This window comes from Wolffia australiana, chromosome 3 (genome assembly GCF_029677425.1).
Source record: "Wolffia australiana isolate 7733 chromosome 3, ASM2967742v1".
NCBI lineage: Eukaryota > Viridiplantae > Streptophyta > Magnoliopsida > Alismatales > Araceae > Wolffia > Wolffia australiana.
In genome coordinates, this window is record NC_135837.1 from 2,290,001 (window position 1) to 2,307,677 (window position 17,677).

Here is a 17,677-nt window from a genome sequence, read left to right on the forward strand (position 1 = left end):
ATCTTCTCCCATTTATCCAATCTTATGTCATCTATTAATCCCTCTGACTATCCATCATGCTGTCATAACCCATCACACTTTATTTGGTTTTCTATCTTAATCTTTATCTATTCTTGTTCATTGCTGATTATTTTCGATGCAGCTGGCCAAGAAGGGAGAGAAATTCATTGATCTTCCCTACGTGGTCAAAGGGATGGACGTCTCCTTCAGCGGAATCCTCAGCTACATCGAAGCCACCGCCACCGAGAAACTAAAAAACAACGAATGCACCCCTGCCGACTTATGCTACTCACTTCAGGCAAAAAACCTTTACTTTTCGATCCATTATTTACGTAATAAAATTGAAATAAAGAAATTGTTAGATTCAAGCGCTTACCAACTGTGCTAAAAGCTATAGCTGATTGCAAGGCCGATACTTTCCCTTTCTAGCAGGGTGCTCCAATGCTTCTTGTATTTCCAGGATTTAAACCTGCCACTTGGCTCTAATTCCATGTTAGATTCAGGGCTTACCAACTTTGCTAAAAGCTATAGCTGATAACTAGACATGGTTGTTATGTTCTCTTTGTGCGAATTGTTCATTCTGTCCAGTTATGCAAACAGAACAAAACGAATTCGCACAGAACATCGCACAGACCCGTCTGCGGTTCGGATTGTGCAAATTGTGCGTATTTTGTGCGAACTTTAAACACTGTGCAAATTTTGTTGTATTGTGCGAATTTTGTGCGAATTCGTACCAATTTTACAACATGTGCGAACTTTGTGCGAATTGTACGAATTTTGTTCGGATTGTGCAAATTGTTTGAACATCTGTTCTAATTTTCGCTCAAAAGGAGAACAGAACAACAAACAGACCCTTGTGCGGTTCTTTTATGTGAATTTTTTGTTCGTTTTAAACGAACAGAACAGAACAGAACGACCATGTCTCCTAATAGTATAGGCCCTGCTTTTCCTCTTTAAGCTAGATGTCGTGCTTCAACGATAAAGATGTTTTATCTTGCAGGAGACGATATTTGCAATGCTGGTGGAGATCACGGAGAGGGCCATGGCGCACTGCGACAAGAAGGATGTCCTCATCGTGGGGGGAGTTGGGTGTAACGAACGGCTGCAGGAGATGATGAGGATAATGTGTTCCGAGAGAGGGGGCAGGCTTTTCGCTACGGATGATCGGTATTGTGTCGATAATGGCGCCATGATCGCTTATACTGGATTGCTGGCTTATCAGCGAGGGATTACCACGCCACTCGAAGACACGACTTTCACTCAAAGGTTTAGAACAGATGAGGTTGAGGCTGTCTGGAGGGAGGATGAAGGGTGATTCGAGTTTTTGCATATGGAACCTTGATTATTCAGCAGGGTTTGAAAATTTGATCCGCCATGAACTTGTCTTGATCTGAGGACTTGAAGTTTAATTTCCTTGGATAATCAGTATAACTCTTGGGTAAATAAGCAACATTAAAATACTGAGCAATGCCATTTACTGCTGTACTTTGTAACATGGGTTCAAATTTGATGCAACAAAGAACTTTGACTTGAACAAGTAGGTCAGAAAATTTTTCTAAAACACATTATAAAACTAGCTGACTGATTAAATCGGCTGGATTTCGATCAGAACTTGATCAATCAAATCAAGGGCTGACAGCAATGATTGAGTCAGTCCTCCCAATCGTACTGCCCCAGCGCAATTCAATCCCAGAACAATCTTGGATATGGAGAGGATGTGGAATTCAATCCCAAATTGGTGATTTTTTTTTCTGAACCTCATAAATCAATCATTCAATTGGTGATGGTATGCATAGGTTGGGTTGCCTGTTCATCGCAGCGGTCATTCAACTTTGATATCAATCTGGAAGTGGGATGATCAGGATACTGATGATTTTCATCCTATCTAAGAATAGATTGGTCATTTTTGCAGTGATTTGGTCTCCATAATTTCATCTTAATCTTTAGTATCTTTGCTCCCCATAGGCCCCTCGCCTGCCACTTCGCAGCATCGAGGAAAGTGGATGTATCATCGTTGAATTAAAGAATTTAATTTATTTTTTTTAATTCGATCTATGACCACAACATCCAATATCTGTAAATGGCATCCAATATCTGCATATGTTGATATCAGTCTGGATGCCGATATCAGTTATCATTTTTTACCATACCAATATCTGAAATCTAATGCCGATATTAGATAAGACAGATCTCATTAGTGTTTACTGGTACCCTATACTGATATTCATCCTGATATCAGCATCCAATATCAGAATCAGGGTGGGCAAAACTTAGTTGGAGATGATAAAGTATGAAGTGAAGTTGTCGTTCCTGTCTCTCCTGGTGAATTTTCGATATCAGCAATGATCTCATATGATCCCCTACTCTATTGGTCGTAATCTTACTCGATTGGTCATTGATCCAATCAATTATTCTATCTCGATCATATCAATACTAAACCCAAAAGAGAGGGAGAACATGAAGAATAGTGAACAAAGATGAGGAGACTTACAGAACGAGGGGTTTCTGGATTATACTAGGCTAAGATGCTCTGTTACAAGATTTTCAGCTCTAAGAACTGGACTTGACCAGGGGCGTTGAAGATTTTTTAATAAATTTGGCAAAAGTTGCGACAATTTTACAACCAAGAGAGAGGACATTGAGAACAACGAATGAAGACAAGAAAAAGTACCCGAAAGCGATTTCAAGATCTAGCAAAGCTGGGGCAGACGATCTGTGGCATTTGGATCATTGCTGCGTTTTATCAAACTTTGCCCTGGAGCTCTTCTTCGCTCCCTCCAAGATGGTTTTGTCGGCCGTGATGAAAAATCCAGAAATGGAAGCTGTAACAATTAGAGATGTCAACTAACGCAAAAAGAAAAGAGCTGTTTAACATAATAGTTTCTTACACATTTAATCATCCCCACTTAAGTCAACCTGAGAAAAATATTTCCACGACCTATAGTTGGTTCTTCGCAAATGGAAAACGATGTTCTTGGATTTTGTAGTTATTCGTAATATGTTACACTAAGAAAAAACATCAGACAGCAGCAAGAGTTAATCTATTTTCATCCAATTTGCTAAGATATACAATGGCTCATAGACGTGTCCCTAATTTCAGGAACTATATCCTCAAATAAATTGTAGTCACTCATAAGACTCAACCGTTAAGACAGTCGTACTTGATCAGTAACATCAGACATTCAATTTTGATTGGATAAAGCTTAACCTACAAGAAAAGGGCTCCACGAACGTTTCAGAACAAAAAACCGAATCCCTTGGTCAGTTATATCGAGTAATTGTATGGTTCGGAAACTTCCAAGCGATAAATTTCTCACATAATAATGAAGAAATCAAACTAAAAACATCAAATTGAAAATCCTACTTAGAAGGGACACCAACCTGCTGATATTATCAATGCCTGAGCAGTGTAATTGAGGTTCGCCTTAGCCCAAGGAAGAACACGGCAGCCAATCAACTGATAAACGCAACAAAAAACTGAGAAACAAAACACCGAAACGAAGAGAGCAAGCCGCGAAAGAGAGTGAAGTACCGTGGGAACCGCAGCAACAACGCCAGCGATGCACGCCGTTTTAATTCCTTCCACGACAGCGTCTGCCCAAATTAAACGCTAATCAGCCATCATCAAGTCGAAAAAACTGCAGTAATCACAAATCGCAAGAAAATAGACTATTAATTCAAGAAAAATTGAAGCAAAGACATCAAAAACGATGAACAGGTCTACGCATGGATCATCACCTTTTACGGCATTGTCAGATACAGAGATCTGCGGTTCATTGGGAGACGATACGACGGGAAATTGGCGGCGATCTCGCCTGCCATTCAACGCTTCTTTGAGTTGCGAAGGGATCCCCATTTCTTCTTCCCTTCTCTCCGTTTCACTGCTTTGATCGGTAGCGCGGGTCGTCGTATTTAAAGGTCTATTCATCGGACGGCAGTCGTTGGAGATACGGAGACGAAGCGACGTACGGACGGCCCCGATCTTTCACACGTGTGGAATTCGATTTGGCTCGAACGGATGACGCATGTCTCGTCCGATGTTGTCTACGTCTCGTCCGAGAATGCGTCTCCAGTGGACGGAAACTGGATATTGGATGACGATATGGGCAACAGTTTCATTAAGCTTATGGTAGTTAATTTAGAGCATAGTTCCGGATCGTCCGGGAGGTGGACGATGGAAGGGACAGGATGAAGACTGTCCCATCCAACATCCAGAATCAGTGCAGGGACACGGACGGGGCAGTTTTTTCGTTCAAAACCTCCGGACCGGACGGTTTTTTCGTCCCATCCGGAGGCCTCGGGACGAATTTCAGTTCGGATTTTCATCCTACCTTGAGATCGAAATGATTTTTTCATCCTGGGATTGAATAACCGTCCCATCTGCGTCCCTTCACTATAATCGAGAGTTCCATTACCGTTTTGTGTTATCTGATATGGGTATCCGATAAGGGAGAATGAATGTTTGTATCTTTTGATATCTGATATCACAAATGGATATCGGATATCGAAATATAATAATGATATCGCTTCTTATAAATCCAATATCTTGACTCTCTAAGAATCTATTCTCATTTTTAGGGCGACTACAGACAGCAAGTGTCGGCACTGAAGGGGGGGGGGGGGGGGGAGATGATAGACGAGTGGGAGACCGGTCGAGTCGGAACAACGAATGACGGGGCGGGCATCGGCTCAGGGTGAGTAGGGAAGGACACGGTCCAGTCTAGCTCCAGTTTAGCAAAAACCTAAACTTAGACCTGAAGTTCAGTCCACTCTCAATCTTGGTCCAGTCAGGTTGACTAGTCAATGTGAAAGTCAATGTATATCTTAAAAGACAACTTGAGTGAGTTTTAGAAAATATTATAAAATATGATGTTCCCATTTATAGGTATCCCATTGAAGGTAGTCTCCCTTTCCCCTACTTAGCTTGCCTTTATTCCACTTTTTTGTCTCACTGCTTCTAACTAGACTTCATCTGAATGCCGCCTTGGGTTCCAATTATTGTTCCATAACGAGAGAGGGCGAGAGGGAGAGTGAGAGAGGGAGAGAATGAAAGTGAGAAAGGGATAGAACGCGAGAAGGAGAGATGGAGATTATGAAAGAGTGCGAGAGTGTGAGAATGAGAGAGGGAGAGAGAAAGAGACTCAGATGGGGAGCGAATGAGGGAGTGAAGTAGTGTGAGAACGAGAGAGGAAGAGAGTGAGAGAGTGAGAGAGTTATAAGGGGAGAGAATTAGATCATGTGAGTGAAGGATACTGAGAAATCAAGAGGGAGGGAGTGTGTGAGGGAGAGATTGAGAGAACGAGAGTGAGATGAGGAAGAAACAAAAGTGAGAAAGGGAGAGAGGAGAAAGAGAGAGGGAGACTGAGAAGGTGAGACTGGGAGAGTGAACTACAGAGAGAATATGAGACTGAGAAGAAGAGAGTGCAAGAGGGAGAGAAGGAGAGAGTGAGAGGGAGGAGTGAGAGTGGAAGAGAGAGAGAGAGAGAATGCAAGGGGGAGGAAGTGAGAGTGGGAGACAGGTAGAGAGAGAGAGAGAGTTAGTGAACCTGAGTTTGATTGATATAAAATGATTGATCAAACCATTTGATTGGTCAATGTTACATTACTTTCAAAATGAATCGTAGAGAAGGGGAGAAGATTTTGAGCCAACGTACCTTGATAAAACTGGAGAATGCTGCATGCCTCCAAGAGAGAACAAGATCTCAGAAGTCAAAGATCCAATATAGTACACGACCGAAATGCAAAAGACAAAGATCCATCTAGGGACATGGGAAGGAAATATGTGCGTGAGAGATTTAGACTTATCGTATTAGTATAATTAAAATGCATATGATTTCCTTTGGTTTAGAAATTTTATCTTTTTTTCATTTATTTGAACACTTTAGGTTATGTGATTCAATCATTAGGCTGGACAATTTAATTCAAATTGACCCAGTCGGTGGAGCTAGAAGATCTAGGATTGGGTTCAATCGATTGAATGATTGATCAGATTGAATCTTTGATCCCTAATGTAAGGCTAGGGTTTGACTATCCCTATTCAATCCCATTTTTAATAAATATTTAAACCTTACATGTAATGGATATTATGTGGTTGTCAAGCCAGTCACTACTATGTATTTGTAGAGCACAAGGTGTAGCTTGGCACCCCATGGGCTAAAAACTTGGCTTATCAATTGGGTTAAATCAATCCTTAGTCAATTAATCTTTATGTTGATATAGTTAAGTAATAAGGTTGGATAATAATTTTTATTGGGCCGCTAAAAAGTTATTAACTAGAATGATGTACGAGCCTAGAGGGTCACAAGCATACGAGAAGTGGCTTTGGTGGACATACTTTTAGTAAATAATTTTTTGTGGAAAATCATAAGAGAAGTATATATATGGAGGGCACCCATTTTGGGAATCCAGGCCAACCAACAAAAGAGTATTGATGGTGAGAATATCAACAATGTCTTCAAAAAGAGATAGAGAACCATGGGCCCTTCATTGGGTGGATGTTTCTAGAGGTCACGTGAACAACTTCAAAACACTCTCTAAGGGAGAAAGTTAAGGGTGGAACAAGTTTTCCGTAAGGTACACAAAATTTAGTGTGTTTTATATATCAATTGAGACTGATTTGAGAACTCAACACCTTGAAGTTTCATCAAGTTTTGGTTTGTTCTTTTTCGGTCCCTGTCTGGACAGGTTGACTAGCGTACATCAAAGTCAACATAAAAAATGTCATGTAGATGTTATGTCGACCATCAATATAATCAACTTCTGAACTGCTCCAAATGAATGGCTCTTCCTTTCGCATTTCTCTCTCTCTATCTCTCTATCTCTATCACCCTCTCTAGAGTATTTCTCCTGTCAACACCTTTCCTTATTCATGGAGAACTTTAGGGGTGAATTGAGAAGGAAGAAACAGAGGACGTAGAAATAATTTTTGATGGGTACTTGCGGCCCATGTCAGAAGAGGAGCTCCTATTTGACAAGTGGGTGCTTGTTGCTCGTTAAATTTGGTCATGTTATGACGAGATTGATATGGGCCTCTTCAACAATCTCAGCGTAACCTCCGAGCCCAGCTATATCTTTCCCTTGAAACCCAATCTAACGCCCAGCCCAAAGTTGACTGTAGTTCCGTCATTAAGCTCAACTAGACGTGGTCGTTCTGTTCTTTTTGAGCGAATTTGTGCGAATTGTTCGTTCTGTTTGGTTTTCCAAATAGAACAAAAAATAAATTCGAACAGAACATCGCACAGACTGTAATTTGATTGTAATTCACACAGACTCGTGTGCAGTTCTTTTGTTCGCTTTGTGCGAATTTTATTCTAGTTTTATGTGAATGCGTGAATTTGTGCGAACCTGTGAATTTTGTTCATTTTTTTTAAAGAACATAACAAAGAACAAGGCCCTGTGCGGTTATTTTGTGCGATTTTTTTGTTCATTTCAAACTAACAGAATAGAACAACCATGCGTACGCTTGACCGATCAATGCTCATCTACATCCAAACCCACATCTTCAACAGTACCTACTTGCTCTCTCAGTCTACAGCGTCATGTTCTGTTTTATGTAATGGACTAATAACAGAACGAGGCTGATGACAGACTTGTGACGATAACAAATCTGTGACGAATGACGAAACAGACAAAACAAAATTCCCTGGACGGATAACGGAACGGAATTCCGTTCAGTCCCGTTCCGTCCGTGCAAAGCGTCATCCGTTTTCGTCCAACAGCTCTAAACTCAACAAACCTGTTGGGTTATTGAATGCCGATACTGCGTACGAATCCGCAATCCCAGCCGTTGAAATTCGATCGAACGGTTTTAAACGACTACGATTCGTCACGATTGTCACGAAATTGGAGTATTTAATTTGAGAGTACACATATGCTTCTGATCTAACTAACCGACTTGGCTTTGAGGGGAAAGAAGATCGAATCAACAAAGATGTCCTCGCCAGGAGAGTAAGTTCTGATTTCCTGTTTTTCTTGTGATTGTAGTAGGATTTCTGCGTGAATTCACGCTCTGATCGCTTGATTTCCCCCTCGGAATTGTTCTGTCCGCTGTTTCCTATTTAAGATTCATGAATCGGTGAAAATGTTTTCCCAAGACGCATGTTTACGATGCTTGAACTCTTTTTGTGCTAAAATATGTTTTGGATGAGTTTTCTGCGAATTTCTGAGTAGGATCTTTTAGTCGTTTTAGCCTTGTGGACGCTGTTGGCGAGAAGTATTACTCGGTGTGATCAAACCTCTCTGTGATTTTACTCTCAGTATCTGCTTTTAAACGTAAAATTGTAGTCTGAAAGGTTAACGTTTATGCGATTGGGACTAACCAGACACCAGATACAATGCTGGTGTCGAAAAGGGATTTGATTCATGATGATGTTCAACGAGAGAAAGCAAAATCGCGATGATCCTCCAATTACTACAACATGATTACTGTTAGAGTAGATCAGAAGATGTTGAAGAGAGTAATGCCGTGAATTTTTCATGAGTCCCTAAAGCAACTTGCTAATGAAACGGCTAATCCGTAAAGTTATTTTCTAAACTATTCATGATGTATGGCCCTTTTCCGATTTATGGATTTTTCACATCGATAGCATTCTCCTGATTTCAGAAAATAATTATTCATATTCTGGATCCTGCATTTGTGTCCAGACTACGGCAGAAAAATATAAGTATTAGCAAATAATATGAGTTGTTCCGTAGAGACTCGTATTACACTATGTTCAATGCTAAACTTCTCTACTTTTAAATTCATTCTTGTAATTTAGCTCACAAACTGAGATTTCAGTAGGCATCTTGTTTTCAGTGCCTTTTTCTCATTACTCCTTTTCAAATTTCAACCTTCTCCACTCACTGGCCCTTTATCTTTGTCAATGAATAAAACCACTCTTAGAAACATGCTCTTAATATGTCTCTTTCCACCCAGTCTACCTCTTTCCCTGCACTATGGACATTTTTTTATATTTACTAATTTTCCTCTAACACCATTATTTCAACCCGCTTATTTCTCTGACTTTTTCCTCGTTTCTTCTGTTCTTTAAAACTTCTTATCTGTTCAATTATATTCATTTACCGCAAGGATCACTATATTTTCTGATTCTTTCAGGTGGTACAACTCTCTCCCGCCTATTACAAAAGCATATGGGACTCTATGCCTGCTGACCACGGTTGTGTGTCAACTCCAAGTGCTTCAACCTGACTACATAGCTCTGTTGTATGAGCGAATCTTCACAAACTTGGAGGTACATCTATTGACACAACATGGCATTCTATCTTGGGCCAGAATCTTGATTCTTTATCAGCGTTTTCTATGAGACAATAAATGCTACAGTGAGGAAACAAAGACAAGATGTTGACAAATCCACTATTGAGATGGCGAGTCGTCATTACCATCATCATAAGTATGAATTGTCGTAATGACGAATCAGTCATCATCTCGTCATTGTTGCATCATTTTTCTCATACAGAAATGTATGAAGATGACCTTGGTTGTTGTCCATTGTCTATCCTCGCTTCGTTCATCTCCTTACAATAAACAGGTGATGAAATTTGGGATTTGGGAATGACATTGGCATTGATGAATTTGTCATCGTCCGCTAATCCTAACATCTAAGCTTTCATCTCTCTGATGTCATTTATTCTCAGGTCTGGAGACTAGTCACTAACTTTTTCTTTCTGGGCAAATTCTCTATCAACTTTGGAATTCGTCTCCTGATGATGTCAGTCAGAAAACCGATCACTCGTTTCACTTATGTTTCCTTGGAAATAATAAAGACTGATATGCCCTTGTGCGTGCCTATTTTCGCAGAGCAAGGTATGGAGTTCAGCTGGAGAAGGGTCCTTTTGAACGTAGGACTGCAGATTTTCTCTGGATGTTGACTTTTGGATCGTTGTGCCTGCTGGTAGATGCCTTTCTTACCCTCCGTTCTCATTATTTCTTTCATTTGATTCACTTTTTTTCTTTTTTTCTAGGCCTTATCGGTGATTCCTATGCTAAGATTTCCTTTTCTTGGGATTTCTCTCGTCTTTATGCTGCTCTATGTCTGGAGCAGGGAGTATCCAGACGCAGTGGTCAACCTGTATGGCCTAATTTCTCTGAAGGTTCTTACTTTTACTCTATGATTTTCCCTCTCGCCGTTCCCTTTTGTTTTTTCCTTCTGGGTAGCCCTGTCACTTGTTACTCATTATTTCTCTCACTTTCTTCATGTGTATATGATATGGATTTCAAGAGAATGATATATATATATATATATGTATCTCACTCTTTTTTTCCTCAGGCTAACGCTATGTCTCAGCATTTTCCACTAACTCCTCCTCTATCTCTATATTTAGTTTCTACATTTATTCACATTTTATATTTCTCTCTGAGAATAATATATCTCCCCCTTTCCTTTTTTTTCTTTCTCTGCTTAATTCTCATGTCGCTTTCACCATACCTTAACGGGCCAACCAAACCCTGCTGGGTTCACCTGGTTCATCCAACCACTCTGAAGACAAGCTGGCCCTGATGGAGGGGTATTAATTCATTTCTATTAGAGTTGGGAGTTAGTTATAACCATCTCAGGGTTCGAAAGGGTATAAATAAACCCCAATGTAGGGATTTGGGGGGATTAGTCTGTTTACTTCTATATTTTCTTCATGCCTCGTCTCAGATACATCCTCAGCAGAATCGTATCACTTTCTTCATATTCGTCTCTCACCACTCTATTGTATCTCTCTTTATCTCTCTTTTGCAAACTCCTCTGTCTCTTTTCACTCTTTATGTCTAGCTTGCTTCATATTCTTCTCTCACATGCTAAATCTTTATGTCTGTAACCTTTAGCTTTTATGTTTCTTGCTTCCTTCTCATTCATCTCTCTCTCTCTCTCTCCTGCGCAATACCATTCTCCCAATAATTTCTTGTTTTTTTTACGTCGTTCTTTTGTATCATTTCTCGCTCTCTTGCTAACATGTCTCTGATATGGTCCAAACCGAATCAAGACCTGAATTCTGGATAAATAAATACTCACAAGGAAATGGCCGCAATGCCGACCCACATACAGAAAGTGAATCTCCCAAACCAAATGCAACCGCCAGTTCCTCATACACATCCTGCTCCATGCATCCATCCAAATGTCTGATACCCTTTTTCTCAGCATCAGTCGTGGACTCTTTTAATTCCTATTGTTCAAAAAACAAAAATTGTGGATTCTTCCATGGTCTATCGTTTGCACCCAGATGCTTTATTCTTTCTCTTATGAGTAACCCACGGTATCATGATAGGACTCCCCTTCTATTTTTAATCTCTATAGATTTCTTCATACCTCTCTCAAATTTTTCCCCCCCACAGCCTTCTCCCTCCCTCCCACTCTTGATTTTTTTCATTTTTTTTACCAGTCTTTCTTTTTCTCTTCCTAAGTCCTCTCCTTTTGCAGGCATTTTACCTGCCATGGGCTATGCTGGCACTGGACATGATCTTCGGTTCCCCTATTCTGCCAGATCTTCTGGGAATCATAGCCGGCCATGTGTACTACTTTCTTAGCATCCTTCATCCGCTCGCCACTGGGCAGAACTTCCTCAAGACTCCTCTCTGGATGTATCCTACGCCTTCGTCATTTACTCTCAATTTTTATCCTGCCATCGCCACTATTTACCATCAATCTCTTGTCTGATGTAATATTTTGGCCAGAATTTGTTTGAATTCCTTGACTAGATCTGCAGGCAGCGGTTAGTTGGAAGGTGGGGCATAGGTGAAGACAGACGACCCGCCCAGATAAACGTGGCCACTCGTGGAGCCAGGGATGCTGGCAGCCCAGCACCCGCGGGCAGGGCCTTTACAGGAAGGAGCTATCGGCTCGACGGATGACAATGTAAGTTTGGAGTTATAGTATTCGTCATTTAGAAAATGAAACCTGTGGATCTCACTCTTTTAATGTACAATTTTGAGGTGGATAATTCTCTTGTACATGTGTTTTTGATCCGGTAACACATGTACAAGCATAAAACAATGTTGACATGGAAATAGAACAGTAAATACCACTTTTCGGAACGATATGTATTATTTTATGCTCGTTAAATGCGTTTAATATGGCCGTAGTCTACATTAATGAATAAGGTACCCTACATTAATGAATAATATTTTGCACTGAATGGGCCTTTCGATTCATATCAAGTTACCCGGTCACTAATTAGTATCTAGTTTGGTCACTAATATTTATACTGTTCGAACTAATTGAGGACTTTGGATTTTTTCCTATCTAACACTGGTCCACCTCTCTGATGTATTATCATCAGTTTCGTAGAAGGAATATAATGCAGGAATACATCATCCTTAAATGCAGGAAAACAATGTTAGGGCATGTTCCTTGATTGACTTAGAACTGAAAGACGCATTGATAACTGAAGCCTAATTTTTATAGAGTTAAATGCATACACTACTTGATTGTTGTGTATATGGGGAAGTTAAGATTTGGAATGTATGAAGAAAAACAATAATTCAATTTTAAACACGTACTCACATATTAATCCCTAGTCTGAAAAATGCACTGTCTTTCATTGAACAGAGCAATGTCTTCCTATAACTCATAGATCTAGTTAGAGTTCTCAGAGATGTTTCCAGCACATTGGTGTTTCTCTCATGTCTAGGAGACCAATTCTATACTTAGTGGAACTTTGGGCAAATGTCTTAGGCCCACCATCAGATGGGACAGGACATTCTGAAGAGAGATCCAGCACCGTGGTCATGCCATCATCATCATCTTAACTTCATTGATTATTTGGATTTTTGTTTCTTAATTGTCATTAAATTGGTTAATTTGAGTTATTTTCTCTCTTCTCCCCCCACCCCCCCCCCCAAACAAAAAAAACAAAATGACCGCGTAGCTGGCCTTGTGTCCAGCTCACCGAACAAAACCTTTGTCTGCCTTCCACCGCTCGCAACCCATGACCCTCCAACCTGTGCTGCTACACTACAGTAGCTCTGAAACTCCTCTCTTCATTCTTTGGTGACGCATACCATTTCTTCTAGTATTTTCCCATGTTTCCCCGCAGGCTTTATATTGTGGAATAGGTTAGTGGAATAGATTTATCACTTTAAGTGTTGTATTGTTCAAGATTTTGAATTTGGAGCTTTGTTTGATCGCATCGGTTTTATAATAGTGGATCAACCCTTGACCAAGGAAAGGGGTTGCACCATTATTATTTATAGGGTTTAATTTTCAAATTATTTCTTCTAGATTTGGGGTTTGATTTATACATCCCTAGGTCCCTTGTAGTTGTTTCATCCTGTGTTAGTCATAGTCATCCTACATCATGGGGCCATCACCAATAGCTACAATGGCCTTATCCTCTTCGACCCTATACAAGATAGGGTCTAAACCAAATGGATGAAATATGTTTTCTAAGATTTTGATAACTTGATATAAGAATTTAATCTGATGAATCGAGTGTATTCCTATCTATGGAGTGCATTAGGACAGAGGGATGGCCTACATATTTTTAGAAACATTTGGTCTAGACCCTTACACCTGTATTTGCGGTATCCTAACCTAAAATTATACATCTAGTTCCTTGATCTTGCATTTAAGGTCCCAAGTAAAAGCATACTTCACAATAGGGCACCAAAAAAGATATCAATAAAATGAAAAAATAGTTTTCCAGATACTTTTTCTGACGTTGACCCCCAAAGTCTTCCACAGATCAGGATAGCACCTCCTCCCCTTAGTCATCCCCATAGGGCATAAAGTATAAATATCAAAATATTGGCTAAGGCAAGTTAAATGGTGTTAGCATTATGGCTAAGTCTATTGGTAAGTCCAAATTTTCGGGTAGTTAGATGTCATTTGAACTTATAATAAATCAATAATTTTCACATCAATTACTCTTAGTAGTTATATAGAATTAAGGGTTCAATTCGTATTGAGGTAGAAATTAATTTCTTTTGCTACTAACAATAAAAAAATAGGGACAGAAAGTAATGAAAAAAACTAATATCTGACACATTAGATGTTAGTTATGCATGACTTGCAAACAATGAGCGTGGATAAGAAAATTTGGTCATTCTATATGGAAAATAGTAATAAAAAATAGTGTTTGTGTTAATGTGCTTTTCTTTCGTAGCTAGAAAAGTAACGACTAATTAAAATGCCAAAAAATAGATATGTACTTAAAGACATGAATTCATAAAGTTCCTAAAGTTTCATGCTTCCATAAATCAATAAAAATAAAAATGTAACTTATAGCGATGCTAACTTATGCTAGTTAAGCAGCCATGGAATGAAGCTGAGATGCCTAAATCTCTCTCTACAGCACGCTCTCACCAGATCAGACCATTCTAAATAGTAATGTTCCATAGATTGGATGACATGATATCTGGTTTCAACAAAGAGAATGAGTAGATGCATCATGAAAGATGCACACATTTCCCTTATGTTATAAAATAATTGATAATTATTAAAAGATGAGAGTTCACACCTGCAATGCAACATCCTTAAGGAAAAAATCCATAAGATAGTGTCAGATTCAAAGCACAGCTCAAAAGCAAAAGAAAACTAGCAAACAGCAGTGGTTTGACCGTTATAAAAATATCTTAAAAAATAAGATATCGTGATAAGATAAAACACAGCCCATTGATCGTAACATGTTGGTGTACCTAGGGTATTTTTGAATCATTTCCCATCACAGGAGTAATATCTTTTGCAATCAAATGTGGTGTAAAAATGATTCTGTAAGTATCTTTGAATCATTTCCCATCACAATGTTACTTTTGACCTGTTGGGGACAAGATATTTACTCCAAAGCTAGGGTACCAAGAGGCATCTACCTCACCGCTGACTAAGAAAAACTAAGCCTTCCCATTGGCAGAAATGAGCAGAACCCACTGCCAATGATGTATACCACATAAAACACTGACTTTGTTAATTGTTTCGTTGTACTATCATAAAACAAAATCTTTTTATTCCTCTATCTGTACGCTCTCTGGTCCTTGGAGCTTCCTCTCCTCTATGATGAAAGTGGAAATAAGAAATAACTTTTCTCTGTTTATGCCAGGAGAGTTTTGGTGAATACCAGGCTGATTGGAATCATCATCTCCACGTGAAGGCTAACCTCCACCTCCTATTGCATGTAGTGACCCAGGTGTCTTCCAGCGTTGCCCCCAGATTTTACTTCACAATTAGCTCATCTTACCCTCTGCCACTCGCTGGGTAGCCTTCCCACCAGATGCAATGTATTGACACCTTACATGTGCTCAACTAGCATCGCTCCACTAAACCCTACTCTGCGAGGAGACCACTACATATGACATCATTCACTATACTTGATTCCAAATTCAATAATGTATGCAATCATTATTCAATGATATTTTTAGGGTACTATCATTACAATAAGTCTCATTTTTCCATTATTTGGAGGTTAATTATATATTTTATTCATGTTCGACCTTTGTCATCGTCAAACCGTATAAAATGAACAATATTTCTTGAGTTTAATGCTTTCATGAATTAAGTGAATGAAAAATAAGGCAAAGAGCAAAAGAATAAGATTTGAGTCATGAAAGTCAACTTTGAAAGTCGTCTTAGTTTGACTTTTGAAATCAAACTAGTTATTCCAGTAAAAAGTAAAATTTTCTGTCCAGTTTTTTTATTTCAGATGATATGGCTTTTGATAGCATGAAATTTAGAAACCGAAGGGGAAAACATCATTTGAAAGGTCCTTAACTTTTAGGAGTCATATCTAGATCCTCAAATCTTAAATTTGCATGATTTTGCATGCTTGGAATCCTTTTATACTAACCATTGACAATCAATTTATCCAACTATGATATCAACTGCTCCAATGTAAAATATGTAAATTTTTTGAGTAATATTATTATTCTCGAATTTGTGATAAAATTTTCACGCTTAAAAATAAAAAAACGATGTGCTCTTTGAAAATGCAACCATTATGGACTCTACATCCTACATAATATGGCCTCAGCAGTACTGCCACGTGGTATTACCTTGATCATCAAATTTTATTAGAAAAATGGACGGCCAAGATCTAACATGTTCATATGTATCCATTTAAGCTTTTTTATGTTGACACCAAAGATACATAATAAATCCTCAATCAATTAAGTGTGTCGGCATGTCTGTTTGGTGCCTGGTGACACTTGTAATCATCCAAAAACATTGTCAACTCATCAGAACAAAAGGGATAAATGTTGACAACATGCCATCATTTTTGGGGGTTCATTGTTTGAAAGATGTATTCTTTGTTTATTTTGATTTAGAGTAAGCTAAATATGAAATTAGATTAAAAACTTATAGGCATATGGTTCCTTAAATTTATGGCAACCTTTTTTATGGGCACCCGAGCGACAGATTTCTCGTTTATTATCAAATAAATTTTGCCATTTTTGCTGAACTTTGTGCTTTTCTATTATGCTTTCTATTGATACATAATTATGTCAATTCTGTTGATATTTGATGCCAAAAAGTTTTATTTTACTACTAAATCTTCATGGGAGTCATGATTTTTAAGATATGACTTTTGAGAGCCATATCTCAGTTTTTGAACCTTCAAACATCATGACTTTCATGTATATTGTGTTCTCTATTCCAGTATTTCTATCAAACTTTATTCACACAGTTATAATATAATTGCTCAGTCAATTCCCTTACTTTTACCGCTTGAGATATTCTTGCAGTTATTTTTTTTCTGTTTTATCTTGGCTATAGTTATTGTATAAGTCATGACTAGAATTAGTATTCAATAATAAAAGCATATGTTTCCTTATTAATGGCAACCTTTTTTCATGGGAACCTAAGCAACAGATTTCTCATTTATTATCCAAATAAAATTCATAATTTTTTCTGAACTTTGTGTTTTTCTATTATGGTTTCTATTTTATATATAATTATGGAAATTCTGTTGATATTTAATGCCCAAATCCTTTTTTTACTACTAAATCCTCAGGGTAGTCGTGATTTTCAAGTGATGACTTTTGAAAGCCATATCCCATAATTTGAACCTTCAAAAACATGACTTCATGTATATTGTGTTCTCTATACAATTATGTCTATCACACTTTATCCTCCCAATTGTGATATAGAAGCTCGGTCAATTCCTTTCCTTTAACCACAAGAGAAATATTCTTGCAGTTAACTCTTTTATGTGTTTTATCTTGGCTGTAATTATTTTATAAGTTATGACTATAATTAGTATTCAATAATACAAGGAACACGAGGAGAACAAGAGATAATCCCTTGAATACAAAAAGTTGTACAAATCATGACTAGAGCCAGATCTCCAACTTCCCCTAAGTTTTTGTTTCTTCCATGACAACGAGATAAAGATTGACCATAGCCTACCCACCTATCAAACAGGCTTGGAGGCACCGTAATGACTAAGCAAGGCCAGTTAGTAAATACAAATCCCGAGAGTCAATGTTCGTCTCAATAGATGAGCACAATTCAAAATTTCAGATTAACATGCTTAGCCTCTTGCTTACATTCCATGGACTTGGTTCAGAAAACCCAAGTAGGCTAATGGGCCTACTGAAACAGGTAGAGTGAATAACCTAAATTAGAGTTATAATAACATTTGTTATCAGATAAGAGAGTAAATACACAAGGTTGGCGTTATGAAAAGAACGAGTTGTTTAAAGGGTATGATGAAGTGGTGATGATATGAAACACGTGGTAGAATGATAGAAAGTCCTAATGTC

The 17,677-nt window shown here is 38.5% G+C and overlaps 3 protein-coding genes across 6 annotated transcripts in view; 2 read left to right on the plus strand and 1 right to left on the minus strand.

Annotated features, from left to right (window-relative positions):
- Window positions 1–1,495, plus strand: part of LOC144700596 (Actin-like ATPase superfamily protein) — a 4,328-nt gene extending 2,833 nt beyond the window's left edge. The window contains exons 2-3 of the mRNA XM_078572037.1: window positions 143–298; window positions 1,001–1,495. Of these exons, the coding sequence (XP_078428163.1) occupies window positions 143–298; window positions 1,001–1,315 (471 nt within the window). The 3' untranslated portion in view covers window positions 1,316–1,495. The remainder of the gene's footprint in view (window positions 1–142; window positions 299–1,000) is intronic.
- On the minus strand, window positions 294–3,899 carry LOC144700598 (early nodulin-93-like). 4 transcript variants are annotated; one of them, XR_013580796.1, is made up of 5 exons: window positions 3,739–3,899; window positions 3,533–3,594; window positions 3,382–3,457; window positions 2,672–2,822; window positions 294–469 (listed from the first exon to the last, which is right to left on the minus strand). XR_013580796.1 is itself a non-coding variant. In XM_078572038.1 (4 exons), the coding sequence occupies exons 1-4, from the start codon at window positions 3,854–3,856 to the stop codon at window positions 2,728–2,730; spliced, it is 351 nt and encodes a 116-aa protein (XP_078428164.1). In that variant the 5' UTR covers window positions 3,857–3,899; the 3' UTR covers window positions 2,573–2,727. The 4 variants fall into 4 exon arrangements, 1 of the variants encoding a protein (XP_078428164.1); XR_013580795.1 differs by having other exon boundaries at window positions 294–475; XR_013580794.1 differs by having other exon boundaries at window positions 294–482.
- A 3,978-nt stretch (window positions 3,900–7,877) lies between these two features.
- On the plus strand, window positions 7,878–12,019 carry DER1 (DERLIN-1). The gene is made up of 7 exons (XM_078572039.1): window positions 7,878–7,947; window positions 9,098–9,233; window positions 9,637–9,710; window positions 9,800–9,893; window positions 9,964–10,092; window positions 11,406–11,566; window positions 11,692–12,019. The coding sequence occupies exons 1-7, from the start codon at window positions 7,931–7,933 to the stop codon at window positions 11,834–11,836; spliced, it is 756 nt and encodes a 251-aa protein (XP_078428165.1). The 5' UTR covers window positions 7,878–7,930; the 3' UTR covers window positions 11,837–12,019.
- Window positions 12,020–17,677: the final 5,658 nt, after the last annotated feature.

Excerpts from the sequence above, each read along its gene's own strand:
- DER1 (XM_078572039.1), top strand. Across the intron at positions 9,711-9,799 it reads GGAATTCGTCTCCTGATGAT|AGCAAGGTATGGAGTTCAGC; the intron begins GTCAGTCAGAAA and ends CTATTTTCGCAG. Across the intron at positions 9,894-9,963 it reads TTGGATCGTTGTGCCTGCTG|GCCTTATCGGTGATTCCTAT; the intron begins GTAGATGCCTTT and ends CTTTTTTTCTAG.
- LOC144700598 (XM_078572038.1), bottom strand. The coding sequence starts at position 3,856 with ATGGGGATCCCTTCGCAACTCAAAGAAGCGTTGAATGGCAGGCGAGAT. Across the intron at positions 3,595-3,738 it reads ATCTGACAATGCCGTAAAAG|ACGCTGTCGTGGAAGGAATT; the intron begins GTGATGATCCAT and ends TAATTTGGGCAG. Across the intron at positions 3,458-3,532 it reads TTGTTGCTGCGGTTCCCACG|TTGATTGGCTGCCGTGTTCT; the intron begins GTACTTCACTCT and ends TGCGTTTATCAG.